At 29.7% G+C, this 18563-nt stretch overlaps 2 protein-coding genes and 1 long non-coding RNA gene across 3 annotated transcripts in view; 1 reads left to right on the forward strand and 2 right to left on the reverse strand.

The window, feature by feature from the left end:
- Positions 1–2561: 2561 nt before the first annotated feature.
- LOC117684089 (integrin beta-3-like) lies at positions 2562–14111 on the reverse strand. The gene is made up of 23 exons (XM_066074030.1): positions 13984–14111; positions 13410–13492; positions 12705–12803; positions 12387–12468; positions 12100–12234; positions 11629–11725; positions 11143–11239; positions 10473–10559; positions 10095–10178; positions 9781–9858; positions 8982–9188; positions 8479–8564; positions 8037–8088; positions 7446–7598; positions 6865–7001; positions 6322–6443; positions 5984–6093; positions 5366–5452; positions 5055–5187; positions 4751–4834; positions 3416–3460; positions 2997–3166; positions 2562–2696 (listed from the first exon to the last, which is right to left on the reverse strand). The coding sequence occupies exons 1-23, from the start codon at positions 14039–14041 to the stop codon at positions 2610–2612; spliced, it is 2373 nt and encodes a 790-aa protein (XP_065930102.1). The 5' UTR covers positions 14042–14111; the 3' UTR covers positions 2562–2609.
- Positions 5063–6111, forward strand: LOC136272449 (uncharacterized). Its single transcript, XR_010710459.1, has 3 exons — positions 5063–5201; positions 5318–5469; positions 6003–6111. It is a non-coding gene; the product is annotated as an uncharacterized lncRNA (long non-coding RNA).
- A 2929-nt stretch (positions 14112–17040) lies between the features above and the next one.
- LOC105334284 (integrin beta-3) overlaps positions 17041–18563 on the reverse strand; it is a 28351-nt gene continuing 26828 nt past the window's right edge. The window contains exon 23 of the mRNA XM_034453920.2: positions 17041–18488. Within this exon, the coding sequence (XP_034309811.2) occupies positions 18387–18488 (102 nt within the window). The 3' untranslated portion in view covers positions 17041–18386. The remainder of the gene's footprint in view (positions 18489–18563) is intronic.

Genomic DNA, 18563 nt, shown 5'->3' on the forward strand with positions numbered 1-18563 from the left:
CCCTTAATACTGAAACGCTATGCCTTTGTGAATGCCCTGCTTGGTATTGTTCTAGTCTTAAACACATTTCAAAATAACACAGGCAAGCACAAAATAGTTGTCCAAACTGTAAATTACACGGAAAAGATTGTTTTATGACACTGTGTCATGATTAGTCACATAAGTCAAATATGTTTACATTTACCGGCCAGTAATGTTTTATAAGGTATATTTTTTTTATTTTTAACAAGGTTTAGGAAAATCCTTATTGATAATTAATTGTTTTATTTTTTAAGCATGTTACACTATTTATCAACACGTAAACCTGTATCCTTCAAAGAATTTGTGATGGCTTATTGATATCAGATTATAATTTATACATATCTTCCTGTTTTCGCTTAAAATAGCAGGCAATGTCATTATTCTTAAACCCTTGATATTGTTACGCAACGCCTTTGTAAAGTATCCGCATACTTAGAATACCATTGTAATTCGTTCATAAACTTATTACACAATATGCACATACATGCATTTACCTGTGAAATAATTCCGTCTAGAATTTTTTCATGTTCACATAAATCAAAATTAACACATTGTATGAATGAGAAGCATTAATATAATCATTGAATTAATCATCAGAGCTAGCCAATATTGAAGGAGACTTGGCGGTCATTATATTAAACATTAGATTCACTCAACATCATAAACATAATAGTTTTGAACATAAACTATAATTTACTACAAAAAATCCAAATTATAAAGCCTATGAGTTTGAATATTTTCCTATATATCTCAAAACAGAGTTATTCTTTTCACGTAGATTATAGTCCCCAAATGGAGGAACCATCAAGCTCTCTTGATGGAAATTTGTCAAAATGTTCATTGAAAATCATGTTGCAAAAGGAAAAAAAAAATTTATACTTGTGCCAGTTTATTACTATAACGCATTGAATTGTTACGGAAGTTTTTTTTACATCCGTTTATCAGTTCATTTGTTAAAATCTTCGATTGTTTGCAGAGCTACTTCTTCTATTTGTTTATTCGCTTCGGCAAACAGCGATACCCAAAATTGTACGCTTCCGTTCCCTTACTGTGCATTAAAATTGTTTTTTTAACGCATAGAAACAGTGGATCGATAGATAAAGTTCGTTCCGTGATCTCGTCTAAAAGTTGTTGATTTAATCTTTATTAGTTCAGTCTTGTGCATATTTGAAACAAGGCATATTTTGACCAATGCCGCCCCTTGTCTTTGGCACGGTTATCAACTAATTACAAGTTTCTCACTAATTGTAATATTAACACAAAATGTAATAAATATCGGTTGTAATTTTTTAAAATCAATTTATTTAATGTATTTATTACCTCTAAAGATATTAAAGAGCAGTCGCGGGTGATGAATCACAACAGGGATATACTGAGGCTGTGAAAACGTCTTTTCAATTACATAATCATCAATTTATTGTCTTTGGTTCATGAACTCAGAATACATGACGACTTCAAATTCTCTTTCGAAGACATTCCGGTGAAGTTACCGATCAAAAGGCGTTTAATTCAACCAAGTCGTCCCCTTGTTTGGTCCTTGTTGACACCCAAATATTGTTCGTAAAAAAGAGTAAAAATGCACTTAATTACAAAGAGCACAATTCATTTATAGAATACATGCAACATAGGCCTATATACCTACATCTCTCAATCAACAAAAGTAATGTCTGTTTTAACTAAATAGAATCGAGAATATGCTAATCATTTTAATAAATCACATTGAATCAATCTCCATTGCGATCCAAAGGATTGCTCAGAGATCATACCTAAATACCAATTCAATGAACTGTCCTTTAGTACGTTATTAATGCATCCGATTTTATCATTTTTGCAGGTAAACAATCAACTGCTTGATTTACCAAAGTCTATGTTTGGTTCGATACATATAATTCCAAATACAAGAATACTGAATACAAGCAATCGTTCTCAGAGTTAAAAAAGCAAAATAAAACGAAAATTAAACCAAGCTTAAACCACCGTCACGAGTGAAAATGACAAATCGTTGAAGCATTTGACCTCAATTCACTTTATATGAATGGTATGCATCATACTAAGGAATAGAATCAAATCTCGGAGAGTTCATCTCCGAGTTATCAAAGGTTCCATGATCAGAATTGCATGCTCATAGACAAACACAATTGCCTATTCGAATTTACATGTCTTGATTTTTTAACACGATTACCCTCCGGAAGTGAACCCAGGAAGCGAGTATTGAATTACTGTAATCAAGACAGAGTTCACGCCAAATATTTTGTATCTAATAGTCAAGCATATTTAAAAAGGGGTCACATTTAATTGTAATGCAGAACAAAATCAATAAGTTATAACATATGTATGCTAAACTTTACATTAATCTTTCTTCATCGCCAACACACATGAGTTTTCAAACAAAACAAGACATTTCCCTTGTTAAAACAGAAGCAATAATATTACTGACCAACTCTTTTTTTTAAATGGAGAAACACTGTTTTATAATTATTAAAGTAAATAACAACAATTCAAACATGGTGAAATATTCAATACATTATACAAATGTATCTGTATTTATTAAATGCATGTGCACAAAGAACATAAATCCCTTCTTAACCTTAATTCATCAGCTCTTCATCACAATGCTCCTCTCGCATCGGATTTTCTACAGTGGTGACACATCCTTCGTAAATTGGATTCTTCGACTGCAACAAAAAATTGATACTTTAATTTGAATAGGTACATTAGTTCACAGTGAAAGTACACGTATATGAATTATTTGTGTAACCATCTACATTAATTATCGACGGGTGGATAAGCATGATATTTTACAGTGAAATCAATAGAGTTAATTGGTAACTATAGTAAAAACAACCCTACCAAACTCAAAAAATATCTGAGATTTTTTTCATGATCATAATATACTTTTAACTTTTACTAACATTGTATTGATATTTTAAAGCATAATTAACCGAAACAAGAAAGTAATATGATTGATAACTTACTCTCTCCCAAACAGGATTTTGGATTTCAGACTCAAATCTGGAATATTCCATGTTATCGTACAACATAGTCAGCAACTTCCAGATCAATAACAACAACAGTCCTAGGAGAAATATCGCTCCGGAAATACTTAGTCCTATCGTTAACGGATCCGGAGAACCGGCTGGACAGCCTATAAGCATCATTTGATAATTGATTGAATATATAGTGCTTTATGCATGTATTGTTAAAAGAAATGCATTGCTAGATGACTAAGTGAATAAATCTTGACGATTCAACGAACGATTAAACGGATATAAGCTGTCTTTTTCCAATAATGTTTTATAATATTTTTTTATGATTTGAGATTGTATGTTATTTGATTGTTTGGCAAAATATAATTATTTGATTATATTAAGCTAGAAGGTCAAACAGAACTTACGCTTTGTGTCTTTAACTACAACTTCCTGGCTGCTGTCACTATCGTCTGTAAAAGAAATAACAATCCATGAAACTATTGTTACCAGATCTAAATAAGGATACAAACAATTCAACAATTAATGATATTTCAGAACACTATTACTGCCATAATGTTTCTAATGATAATGATATGAAAACTTATACATGTCTCATTTGGTGTAAAATGATGACCTTTTTTATCTACTTAAAATAATATTCAACAAATCTTTTTGAATTGTACATTTAGTTTTATAGACAAACGTTACGTGTAGTTCGTGTGAATTAGTAGACTAAGTTATCTCCTTAATTTTGAACGTGTTCTTGTCGTCTGTTAAAAATTGTTTAGTTGAAACTATCATTACTATTTTTAGCAGCTAGCTTAACAATGTAGCATTTTATAAGAAGGAGTAAACATCATGATTGTAAATTATCATAAACTTGGTAGCTTTTGCATTTATTCCTTATTAATAAATTTAGTCCTCATTAGTTTAGGCTGAAGAAAAGGTTTGTTTTTAAATAACAAAAGATTGATACATGTACTATATGCCATTGTGACTTAGGAAAAAGTATGCTTATGAAAAACAGCTTATTCCTTTTAACAAACCAGTAGCGCGTTAACAAGCAGAATCGAATTTTCCTTATTTGTAAATTATATCCTAATCATTGTGGTAATTATATTGACAACTTTACATTCAAATAATGACAACCAACTGGTGATACACAAGAAAACCAATATGTATAAGCATAAAATTAAATGAAAAGTAATTAAATATACATTTGGTACATTATTAAACTGGGAATCTTGTAGCACAACATGTTTTAATGAATCTTTTTTATTGTTTAACAAATAAGAGAGATTTTCAAAACCAAAACTCCACGTTAATTTGTTTTTACATTGAAAATGTTTAAAGCTTTGTGATACTTACAAACATTGAAAATGTTTAAAGCTTTGTGATACTTACAAACATTGAAAATGTTTAAAGCTTTGTGATACTTACAAACATTGAAAATGTTTAAAGCTTTGTGATACTTACAAACATTGAAATGTTTAAAGCTTTGTGATACTTACAAACATTGAAAATGTTTAAAGCTTTGTGATTCTTACAAACATTGAAAATGTTTAAAGCTTTGTGATACTTACAAACATTGAAAATGTTTAAAGCTTTGTGATACTTACAAACATTGAAATGTTTAAAGCTTTGTGATACTTACAAACATTGAAATGTTTAAAGCTTTGTGATACTTACAAACATTGAAAATGTTTAAAGCTTTGTGATACTTACAAACATTGAAATGTTTAAAGCTTTGTGATACTTACAAACATTGAAACTGATGAAACATTTCTGGTCGTCTTCTATGATGCAGGATTTTATGGTTATATTGGTATGTTGACCAGGAAAAACTTTTGAAAAATAAATGTAAATGAAATTTAAAATTATATTGATTCTGGGATTGAATTGATATGAATGACATTCATGTGTTCTTGATAACTAGTACTGGTGGAGTTTATTTATAGGATTCATTTGCCGAGAAATAACACGGGCATATCAATATTATATAAAATTTATCAAGAAAAGTCTTCACGTATTTACTTGGTTTATAGTTGATTTGCTTTTACTTACTTTCCCGTTCCAATATAGGCGCTGTTCTTACATTGGTACACAGCTGTGTACATTCGGTAGGATTATAGATACCACTTCCAAAGGCCACACACTCGGCACAATCCTTGTTGTTTTGGCAAATACCAGGACAACTCTGGAAAAGTGAAAGTAATAACCGTATAGACTTATAGATACAATTAATGTTTGTTTGATTACAAAATGCACTATTGAACAAATGGTTTTAAATAAAAAATTACTAAGTTTGATTAACTTATGTTTTACAGGTGCATGAAACCTATACTCGTCGAATCTGATAAATCATTGACACTCACAGTGCACTTGTCGCAAACTTCTCCCCGAAAACCAGATCGACACTGGCAGCGACCACATACACAATCTCCATTACCAGAGCACACCGTCTACAACAATAAACGAGGTCAGTCTATGTATACGATGTCATTGATGTCACCGAAGTTCTTATTGGTAATATCAAATCTACCCGAAAAAATGTTAATAACAAACCGTCAAACATCTCAAAAATCCATAAAACGAAAGACAAAGTCAAAGCAGAGCAACACGGACCTCCTCGTAATCGGGAAAAAAACGGAAACGTCCGTAGACAATTAGGTGATTAATTCTGGTCTTACAATTAGTGAGAAAAACGTCGGTCAGCATGCGACCAAGTGGGAGATTGTTTTTGCTGAAAATGTCGTTGTATCTACCATAGAACTTACGAAAAGATGACTTAAAACGAGACTATTTATAGTCCTGTTTTATCATTGTTTGTCAGTAGCTTGCATCGCCATAGAAACTGCTCATATGAAGAGCATGCCCCTGCGTACCAAAGACAAAAATCACGATATATATATATATATATATATATATATATATATATATATATATATATATATATATATATATATATATAATCTGGCGAAGTCCTAACTAACCCCATTGTTTGTTTGACAGGAAGCTGTGGACATCAGACATTCACAGGCCTCTCCCGTGTAGTTGGCGTTACACACACACTTCCCGCAGTCACATCGACCACGATCTGGTCCTGATTGAAAAAAGCCACTGAATTAATATATTGGATAATGTAAAATAATATCCTATTATAATGGACATATATATGAATCGATAGATGATTTTAGCTATTTTTTATAATGATAGACACTTTTCCAATGCAATTCATTTTAGTCCCAACAAGCAATAAAGATATTAGAAAGCATAATGCTTAACAGTGTGCATTTATAATCACTGTTTCAAGATGTTTGAAACGTCCTACCTCCACATAAAAGTTTGTTGTAGTTTCGACAATTCATATCGTTACATTCACATTTGTCCCCACTGTATCCATCAAAACATTCACACTTTCTGCAGGTGCAGTTTCCTGCGTTGTTGCAAATGCTTTGAGAAAGCAAAAATCATTTTATCATCATTTTATTAAATTTTGGAGTGTTTAAAATTTTCAAGCAATATCTAGGATTATTTCATTATATATTTTTCTTTTTAATTTCTGACTTTGTAAAATTGCACAATAAATAAATAATGAAATACACCATTAGGAAGAATAAGTTCAATACATGTATATACCTCCTACATAAATTTCAAAAAAGGAAATTTCGAGAAAAAATTTAACCTTCGATTGGTCAACTTGAAGAGACTGACCTTAATTTTTTTTCATTTGTTTTCTTTTGTTTGTTTTTCTGTATGCAAATGCTATGTTGAAAATTTTTAATATGAGCTTGACCTCCTATACTACTTACGAACCAAATATATATTATAAACATGATCATCATCAATTTTGGTTCAATAATATTTGACTGACCCATTGGGCGTGCCACAGGCCTCCTCGGCTGTGCCCCTGTCGTCACACTCACACTGGTCACCTATCCAACCAGGATTACAGTTACAGATACCGCACTCGTAGGTCCCGTTATAACTACATTTATCGCTGTCTGGTTCCTGTTGAAAAGGAGAAAAAGTAAGAAAGTGAGTTTATCGAGATTGTTCTCAAGCATCCAGTCGTAAAAATATATGGAAAATGCTTCTAGGGCGACAATCATGCTCTGAACGAACTTCACAATAACGCTACTTAACTATTTTATAATTCAGAGCCAGTGGAAGAAAATAAGATAAATAAAGTAGGAGGATTATTAAATAGAATGATAATGACAACTTACATCAATGATGTCAAACTACACGCATTTGTTCTATCTTTATTTAGAAATATAAAGTAGCACACGATATTGCCAACTAACAATAAAATATACCTTTATACAATACAATTAGTTCGGTAACGGGGATAACAGATAGTTCACAACAAAGACAAGTCAAAATCAGTTAACAAACACCAATGATATCAAAATATCAATGTTAAAAGTTTGCAGAGTACTATATATAATTTACCACTTCCGGTTCAAGTTGACAGTCACAATCACACACGTGTTCGATTTCAATTTCAACTAGCTCTTCTAGACCCTCGGGAAAAAGGGTAAAATTGCTGACCCTCTGGTCGGGACATCTTGTTATGTTGGAAATAATATCTAGAGTAAAGTTTGTCTAAAAAAAAAAAAAGTATTTATATGCTTTTATTAATCAACCATAAATGATATGGTTCACTAAATACTCATTCAAAAAGACAAACATTTATTAATTTGGATGATATATTCAGTGTAAAATCTAATTTAACGCATTCAATTTAATATCTTTATATAAGATAAACTATGATATTAACTTAATACTTTAAAAAGGGAAACCATCCAAAGATAGTAATTATTTCATACAAAAGATATACACTTTTATCTAAAATTAAGATAAAACATGAATGGTGACAAAATTTTCGGTTAGCATATACAACATTTTATAAGAAATTGAACTGAATTTCGTACTGTTAAATGGTCTTGAAAAATCTTAATTGTTCATAGATACTTTTATTGAAAATTACACCGTAAGTTTTAAAACGTTAAACTAATATAAGTGTTCTAATGCCATTTTTACCCATTTCTCTAGAGTTAATCCGGTACAAGTCTGCGTCTTCTCCAACTCTTGTCTAATGAAAACAATGTTTGAAACTTATACCACAATTGTAAATAATCACTTATCTTCCTTTGAATATTTCAAATTTAGTTAGACATACATGAATTGTCAACATGAATTCATGAGGAAATGAATTGTATTGAGTTCCTTATTGAGTTAATTTAGAAAGAACATTTACACTAATTATTGTAAATGATGATTTGATGTGAAAGATATTGAGCTGCAGCAAAATTAAATGATTAAACGTTTAAGCTAACATTTTATAATTAAGGTGAAGAATTTAAAACTTGAATGTTTATAAAAATCATATAATTGGTTTGGTATATTATTGAAAAGCAGTGTTGTGATGGGGTGTTTTGATGGCGTTTGTGGTTATGTAAAGTAATATGATGTGTTTGTTTACCCGGTTCTACAGTTTGTGTAGATTTCAACATCCAATTCTCTACTAGGAACTTTACCAATCTTCAAGTTCACTGTTTCTCGTAGACGCTATTAAATGACAAAACGTTTATAAAAAATATGGAATGAATCATTGAATGATGATTACAATTTAATGAAACCATTTAGAGTTAGGTTAAGAAAGTAAATGGAGGTTACTTCTAAATTAGGACTAATAGAATTTCAATCGTATTTGACCAGAAACCCGTTTCGTATAGGAGTTAATTTCCTGGACCATTTTTTTATTCACCCTTTCTGGGGTTTTTTTTTTTAATTTTATAAGGATATTCTTCTTTTAAAAGTTAGTTGTATTAAAAGCATGAACTTTTTGTCATTTTATATTTTTTTTTTGTAAATTTACATTAAAAAATATTTCGGGAAAATCGTTTATGAAAAATTAAATTCATGAAAGAAAGGAATCATTGCTTTATCAAAACCTGACTAATTAGAAAACCGGAAATGATTTACCCTGTAGCTGTTGCCGACTATATCTAGAATATTTGAAGCATCCGTGGTTAACTCTGAGGCATTGTTGAACCCACCAGGCAAGAGGGCGGCCAGTTTATCGTAGTAAAGACTCCTTACCAATTTGTTGTTTGCTCCGCCGATCACAAAGATTACATTGATGTTGTTTTCGCGTGCTTTTTGCAATATCTGACCAACTGATGGGTAGTCCTTCAAATAGAAAAATAAAAGGGAACCTAAATTTTTTAAAGAAAAAGCTGTTAAATTGTATAAATTTGCTCTACACAAACAATGCTTTCTTGTTGAAGACGTTTACTTTTGAGATATTTCACGGAAACGGAAAGCTCAAATAGTATAATTTTCTGTTGTAAACTCCAATTTTTAATCAATTACCAAATGTGATATTCATTATCTACCTTATCCCTATATCAAAGAGTAATATGAAATAGGAGCGGTACTCATATATCACTACCAGTTCTCTGGTTAACATGTTCGTACTCTTCAGTTGTTTGCCCTATACTCTGAACGTTCATTGTGGAAAACTCCAACTTAATTTGAGTAAAGATCAAATATGTTAGGCGGCTTAGCCTCATTATTTTAAAAGATAATGAGCTTTTAGCTATAGTTTATTTTCTATGCTTATGAATACCTTTTCATTAAATGGTCTTATTTTTTTGTCCGGAAATTGCAGTCTTTACACATTTTATACTTGAATTTGCCTAGGATATATGCAGTGTAGTACCCTAAAAAGTAAAGTTCTAGACATTGATTACACTAATACACAATAGAGTTGTGCATGTACCTGAATCTCGGCCATCGTGTATTTTCCTTGGCTGTCCAAGTGACATAATCCGTCATTTGGTTGTAAAATACCAGCAACCTTTAGCAGTGCAAATAAGAATTTTGAGAATAGAATGGAAACAGAAATAGAAAAATAATGTTATTAAAAATTGGATTTTTTTTAAAACCCAAAATCATTCCTTAAAACATTATAACAGCTGTTTTATTTTTTCACTCGTAATCGTTTAATTAGACATAAAATTTGCATATAAATGTTTCTTTTACTTTATCTAAAAACCAATTGTTTTAGTAGTTAAGCTAAATGAATTTTCTAACCCTTCCATCTCCAGCTTGATGGAAGTTGATGTCCGTGGCGTAAATTATCATACGCCGGGCTTTCTTTCTCCATCCTATTCGGTCCTACAATATTACATATATATCAATGTTTTTCAAAGATTTGCGTAATTTAAATAATTGTAAAATTAACACTACAAAACTAATTGAATTTATCTAAATAAAAAGCAGCAGAATTATGGTACGAATAACAAAATTCCGGATAAAGAGTTAATGGACATTGCGGAGGATCAGAGATCGTTGACGATTTATCTACAAAATATTTATTCAATGTAATATTTTGCCCTTTCAATGAAATCATTTATGAAGTACGTCTCTGTGAAGGAGTTTCTTCGTATGTATTGTTCGTTTGTTACTTACACCACACACCATGATTTGCATCAGCCCGTCAAATAAACCCTCTGTGGCGTCTTGGTTCCCCGTGGTGTTTACATTACGAACAGCCCTCTACGTTAAATTCACGAACAAATCAGTCACCAAAGAATTATGTTTTATGGTTGAACACAACGCAAGAATAAATCTTGATAAAACAATAAGATATAATCACCAAATCAATAAGGCACCACGTTAACATTGAATGGTATCATTGTTTTTTTAACAGTAACTTTTCCAACCAAGATGAACGTTTACTCGATTTATGTTTTTTACTTATACATTGTTAAATCATACTACATGATTTCAAATGTTGAATTTTAATTTAATAAGTGTCAAGCTAATTGATATTTTATTTTAAAGTTAGTCAGAGTAGCATTATTCAGTACATTTGAAAGGAAGTAATTATTGATACACATCATTATTTGTAAACTGTTACACTAATAAGCGTAACAATCATTGTTTGTTGTTAATGATTCAGCTATTAAAAACAGGTCGCAAAAAACATAACATTTTCCAGGGAAATAGTAGTTATACATTATATGTAATTATATGTATATATATGTATAGTAATCTTTTATAACTGACTTTTTTTAGACCAAAAGATAAATTTTATAAATGAATATTTGAATATATAAAAACAAAAATTACTACATACTGTAAACGCTGCAATGTTGTTGGTTAGTGATTGCCGATGTATGAAAGAGTAAGGGAGGTCGCAGTAAATAGGGCTATCTCCACATGGAGAGACCAAACTGGAATGTAAAACAATTAATAAAATGTATCCACTTCAATATTCTAAACATTTTTGAAGAATCTGATTTAAAACATTATATCTTTATATTTCGGACAGTTTCAAGTTCTCACTACCAATTTTTATTTCAACATGATAAAAAATGATTTATCTTATGCTTACAAATATTACACTGTTTTCATTTGTTTTTCCTTATCCTTTCAAAAATGTATTTTATTCCAAATATATTATGACTAAGTTACCAAAAAGTGTGCCTCTAAATCTATTTCTTAACTAAGTCCTAATCATTGACTTCATATAAAAGTGAACTTCGATAATCGATGATCAAATTTATGATAGAATGAGAAAAAAAATTAAAAAAAGGTCTATTCTTATTATATTTGTTTATACTATTTTGGATCTTGGCGGGTGAAAGGATTAATGACTTTGTCCATAGCTGTTCCAAGTCCAAATCTGAAGTCTGTCGTTAGTGTGGCAATATCCGATGCTGTTGAAGATAAATTCTTAGGTACAATACATAAATAACTGACAGTAATATATTTTATTAGTGACATATAAATGATAAATCTTTAAAAAGCCACCACAGTATTAACTACATAATACATGTACCAATAATTTATATTTTACTTTTTTATGTAATTACATATAATGACTGCCTTATGATTTATAACATACATTCATATCATCTATAAATTAGAAATAATCTACCTCTGACACTCACTGTACGTTAGAATATGATTTTCAAAAGCACTGAATTAAATATTAAATTTTGCTTATACTTGTATTATTTAAATCAAGTAAAAGTATATATCATTTATTACCCTTATGATAATAATATTGATGGTTACAAATAGATTTTACCTATGTCATCGGCTAGAAGATTGAGACTGGAAGCCAGTTGTCTCATAGTATAAGATGCATCGTTAAGGAAATACAGATCTAGTGGAAAGTTCTTTGCTATCTTGTAGAACACCATCACATTATTCAGTCGTTTGTCTATTTAAAGTATTACTTAAGTGTCACACAATCATATATACAAATGTTAGGTTCAAAAGCACTGTTTGTATTAGACAAGGCTTTCCCTTCATAAGTTTTATTATAATATTATATTTATAACATTTATCATCAGAATATTCTTTTTTACTTACTTGGGATTAATTTTATTTTGATTTTTTGTGGCTTGATCTGTACTGGTTCGAGCCCTGGTCCTCCATCAGAAAAGTCGTCATCCTAATCAACACGAGGTATATAGACAACATTACAAACTAAATAAAATGTTTGTAAATCGAAAGATTATGTAGGTTTAATTTAATTTGTTAAGTTATTTCAATACATTTGTTAGTAGCACTCCTCAATTAATTTCAATTTTAAAGTGATATGGTAGGCAAGGGTGAAAGGCTAGATATGATGTGTATTAGAATATATAATAACCTCTTATATCTTCCTCGTGTCGGTGAGTAACTTACCTGAACTAATTGAACAATGTGGTCCTTCCTTTTCACAATGGCACTACACCCATCAACAGCTAATTGATTTTCTGTTGCGCATCGCCTAGAGGAGTATTTCTGTTTCACGGTTAAAAAGGGAAGTGAATAAGTGTTAAGCTAATTCTTCTCTTATTTACACGAGAAGAAAACGAACTATTTAAATGTGGTTATTGCGCTACTAAAGCACAATAGATAGATTTATAATCAAAGTAATGTGTTGCAGTATTTATGCCATAAGGGTTTAGCCTATGATCCAAGATGTACCAAGAAACAAATCTTAAAACAGAATATTTTTAAATCACTTAAAAACAATTATGAAAAGGTGAAAAATTCAATATTTTAGTTTTGTTACTAATTTTTTATGATCACAAAATGTTTAAGTACGTTAATAACAAGACAAAAAACAATTGAGGCTAGGTGTGTCTCAGATTAAACAAAATGAAACAGTATTTCCTTTTTAATGAAAAGGTAAAATATTAATTTTTTTTTAATTTTGTTACCATATGTTTCTGATCACAAAATGTATAAGTACGTAACTAACAAGACAAAAGCTGATTGCTTTTAATATCCACATAGTTTACTTATTCTATTTAGTTAAACTATCAAAAACATATATCAAGCAATTATTTAACATTTTTAACATGTGTGTCTCAGGTAAAACAAAATGAAATAATAAAAACAGACCAGATCCTTGCACCATGCACATCCATCATTGATCAGGCAGTTTCCGCATCTTGCTCCAGTACAATATTGTGTGCAAACGTTAGCTGATGGAAAACAGTATTTTTTGACAAGTGTTTTTTTCAAATCAACATAATTTTAAAAGACAATAACAACATTTTAAATAATATGATATTTTATGACTGCAAATTTTATATACGTGTTTCTATCTTTTCTTTTTTCATTCAGTTTTGTTAATTTTAAATCACGTAGAAGTTCAAATAAACAATTTTCTAACACTTGCGTAAACTCACTACGCATTAATATGCATTTCAAATTCATAGATATTTTTCTATCTTTATTTAGATAGTAATGATATGTATTTAAATATAAAAAGCAATAAGTAATTGGAAGGTTATTTTCAAATACTTGCATGATGATATTTTGTTTCTTTTTTATTAAGTATTTTTATGTTTAATTTCCTTTTTACCTTGTTTTAACAAGCCGTAAAACAATTAATACATATAGTTATTTTATCGTCATTGTTTTATCATCATCATCATCATCATCATCATCATCATCATCAATAAGGACTTACATATCGAGTAGAGCAAAATTAATCCGAGGAACAAAATAACTCCGTCCATAGCAAACATGAAGTAGTTATTTACTTCCAGCTTTCATTTAAATTCAACTTTCTTCGCTCAAGGATATATCAGTATAAACACTTTGTGTTATTCAATATCCATTAAAAACCTACCGAGCATGAAAATATGACATTTTTAACGTGTTTTTTTTTTTTTAAACCAAGTATCGATTATTTTTTTTAACAATATATTAGGGGCATTTTTAATTTTTCAGAAAACAGAACTTCACTAATATTCCCATAGACTTCAACAATAAAGATTAAATATTGTTGTTAGTACTTTCTTGAGGTTAAATAAAATATCAGTTTTCGTATTAATTATTTTTATGATCACAATTAGTAACTGAAAGTATGCAATATGAAATTTCAATTGCACTGTCTCGTACACTTTATATTTATTCCTCCAAGCATTTAAGAGAATGTTTCCATCGTGTTATATTTCTTATTAAACACATTTAATGATAATAAGTTTATATGTTATTATCAAACAATTACAAAATCAAATAAACATTACATATAACAATTGTTATTTTTTTTAGTTTAAACAGTATTCATGACATTGGTATCATGGAAGTAAGATCAATACTTAGTAGGTGTACATGTACATTTGAGCAACAATGCAAACAAAATAAATTGAGAAACAGGCCAAGGGGCTTATATTAGTCTCGCTGTCGTCATTCTACAAATAATAGGTAAGTGAAGTTCCAGAGTACAATAACACTGCATATATACATTGATAAAGAAAAAAGAAGGGAAAAAACCCAGAATATTTGGAATTAAGAATTGAAAAACTTGTAACAAATCAAAAATAATGTTTATACAAAATGGCTAACGTTACTTGACATTAATATTGAACCATTATGTTGTTGAGTTAGTCTGTATACAAACTATATATCTCTGTGAAAATGTCAGAATTGTATTAATCATAACTTTAGGATATATAATATAGTGTAATGAATATGGTGAGTTCGTTCAACTTTGCCACAAATACAAAAAGGTGAGTTGTTTAATTTCTTTGAAACATAAAATGTGTACATTTTAGTCGTAATCTAATATGGAATGATGAGTTTGGCCTATTCTAGTTCCTGAAAAAATCAAATTTGAAGTTTAAATTCCACGGATATAAAGATATGTTTTAAAACAATATTATGAGGGTTTTAGTTAATCAATTTGAAATAATACACTCCATCTGTTTTTTGCTGGGAAGAATTTTCTTTGAATTGATTTCCCGCAGCGGGTGCGCTGCTTTAGTGTTTCAATTATAACTTTGACTTATTTTTAGACTGGATGATACTGAATAGGTGATTAGGAGTCATATTGTGGTATATTTTGAGAAGTTGGATAAAACGGAACTTTTCCCTACGTTTTGACAATAGTTTACATTCTGTTGCTTTATATAACAGATATCTAGATGCCAGTCCATCCCCCATGACTATTCTCACTGATTTCAACTGTACATGTATGTGTTCAATCTTATTGACCAGGTATTCTGAATTGTTGACCCATATATTGGTTTGGAATTCTTAGACTGGTCGTACAAAAAAATATAGTTTTTGCAAAGTGTTCCTGTTTAGGATGTATTTCACTCATTCGCAGCATATCAAGGACTGAGAAGACTCTCTTTTGACTATTTCATCAACAACCACTAAAAATGTGTGATTTTCAACTTTTTAGAGTGAACATTAATGCATATCAACGAATAAATAAAAGGTTTCTTCCCCTTCTTGGATATTGTTAAACATTCCAGTTCGGGTCTTTAAAGACTCAAGCCACTATTTTGACCTTTTATGAATTGGTTCGGAAATTGTTATTAAGTAAACAGAAGTGTCAGCCTATTTCTTAGATAGACAATTTTCGCTACTTTCCCCCTGTCATACCTGAATACTTCCTGAAAGAGCTGTGGTAAAATGTCTTGAGGTGAAGCCTTTTTTCTACCCACTGGGAGGTTTTTTTTAAGTTATGATATAAAATCCAACACGTTTGGCTGAAAAATATTTAGCATTGTGTTTGTTCTGTGCATATCTAGTTACAATATCACATTAGATTAGTTATGAATCATGCTCATGAGTGATAAAAAACTGAGCTGTATCTAGTTAACATTTGAACTGTTTGTGCTATCTTATTAATGTTTGTCTATTTAAGTCATGTGACTATTACTTTATATAATTGGAAGTCACATTCCTAAAGTACATAACCTTGTCATTTGCGCTTAATACATCACATTTTCGAATTATGTGTAAAAAGATATACTTTTTGTTGATTCAGAATTTTTAAATTATGATAATATTTATTACATTAGGAACACATTAGGAATACTTAAGAAAGTGTTCATGGGTTTCTCTTTATGTATATTCAACATTAATGCATCTTGATAATTAATAAGTACCAATATCATTTTAAATGAAAATTGGAAAATAAACTACATTGTTTATAAAGGTCAATATTTAATGAGTGGATTTCTTTTATTAGTTAGCATTTAGGATGTTATGTCTTTATCAGATAAATCAGATAAATCACAAAAGAAAGTAGAAATCTTTTATAAGCGAGAAACGATTTTGAGTATAAGAAATACACCAATTTAGTTTCTTCCATCTGAAACAGTGTCAGAAAGATATAATGTAAAACCACATATTTTCGTTGGGTCAAAATTTCGTGTTTTTTAAACGTTGGCATTTAATTTCGTTATATCTTTATCTCTTTGTATTCATTAATACTCTGGTTAAAAATTCGTCATGGATTTAATTTCGTTGAATTATACTGCCAACGAAAATAACGAAATTAAATCCTCAACGAATATTTCTGCTTCTACAGTAATTTCTTTTGAATACTACCTTACATCTTTTCACAACGTTTGTTTGTTTGGTTTTTTTTTTTTGTTTTTTTTTGCAAGGAAAATTGAGTAAATTTTAGCTGGTGGTATGTTAGTATACTAATTTGGAAACAAAAACTGTATCAAATTTAAAAATATGAATCTTTGAAGAATAGAAACAAGAAGTAAAACAGGCTTACTATCCTTGATAGATAAAATATTTTATTAAAATATATCATATGCATAATTATACAGAAAATATTTAAAAAATGACTGCTAGGACTATACACACGTGTTAGGCAAGAAAACAAGAGTTCAGCAATAGCCGTGCACAGGCACTTTTGATTTTTAAATAAGTTTATATTACTGTATCACAAGTGTAATAAATTATGATAATGAAGATGATGTGTTTTGTGATTCATTCCCAGTGAAAACATCTTGTCACATTCTTTTATGCAACACGGGCTTGGTACACAAAATTAACTTTCTTAATAAAATACAATATCATAAAAGATCAAGATAAAAATCATCCAGCTATTACGAATCAATGATCAAAAGTCATTCATACACTGTCTAAAACTTTTAAAACATACTAAGCAATGGTTAATGTAATGAAATATGCAACTTACATACGCACGCAATATATGTAAAAAAAAAAAACAAAAAAAAACACAGTCAACTAATCCACATTCTTCAAAATGAAGACAGTAAGGTATAATCAAACAAAATAAAAAAAACTTTATTCTTTTCTATATATTCAGAATTTATTTATTTCGTTGAACAAAAGTCGAAATCAGAAAAAAACAATCATTTAAAAATAAACAGCGGAAGACATCAAATTATAAAGAAAAGAAAAAAAAACAATTGAACACTTCTATTGCACTGCTTGGCCGAAGAGGAACATAAAAACGAAAAAAAAGGTTCACATCGATTTAATACAAGCAAAGTTTTAATATATAAATGGTAAAATTCACGGTTTGGTTCTTCCGTAACGAATATAATCAGCACCAATATATATCTTCATCCCTTGGATAAAACTGTTTAATAGCAATAAAACTTTAAGCAAACAAACACACACTTTTATACGAACAGATGACAATGCAACTTGCGTTCTTATAAAAAGAATGTAATGATTTTCTCTCTTTCATCACAAACATATATCACTGAAGCCAAATTGGTCCCTTTAGGCGCCATATGTTTTTTGAGTATTCTGCTAGATTAATATCACCAAACTTCTTTTTTCTACCCTTTTTTCTTTTTTTAAGTTTCGTTTGTTCCACATGCGTTGAATAACACGGTGTTATTGTTTTGGGGTTAAAATCATTCTTTTATAATCGGTTAAAATACGCATAAACATCTTAGTGCGAATGGATACATTATAGTCACTTCTTCATAACTTGAACTGCACGATTGTTTCAATATCGATGCAAGGTGATAGATAAGATCGTGCAATTGTATATTATATATATATATATATATATATATATATATATATATATATATATATATATATATATATATAAGATCGTGTCTGTATTTTCTTCAATCATTGCATCAGTTTTTCATCTGAACTTTCGTTTTTGAATTGCGTTTCGTGCATTGGATTTTGCACGGTTGTAACACATTCCTTGTAAATGGGATTCTCCGACTGTAATAGAAATATAAAGAATTGTTATTAAAAAGTCTAAAGTCAATATATATATATATATATATATATATATAT

The sequence above is a fragment of the Magallana gigas genome, chromosome 10 (assembly GCF_963853765.1).
Source record: "Magallana gigas chromosome 10, xbMagGiga1.1, whole genome shotgun sequence".
Taxonomy (NCBI): domain Eukaryota; kingdom Metazoa; phylum Mollusca; class Bivalvia; order Ostreida; family Ostreidae; genus Magallana; species Magallana gigas.

Excerpts from the sequence above, each read along its gene's own strand:
- LOC117684089 (XM_066074030.1), bottom strand. The coding sequence starts at position 14,041 with ATGTTTGCTATGGACGGAGTTATTTTGTTCCTCGGATTAATTTTGCTC. Across the intron at positions 11,240-11,628 it reads ACCCGCCAAGATCCAAAATA|TTTGGTCTCTCCATGTGGAG; the intron begins GTATAAACAAAT and ends TTTACATTCCAG. Across the intron at positions 2,697-2,996 it reads AAAATCCTGTTTGGGAGAGA|TCGAAGAATCCAATTTACGA; the intron begins GTAAGTTATCAA and ends TTTTTGTTGCAG.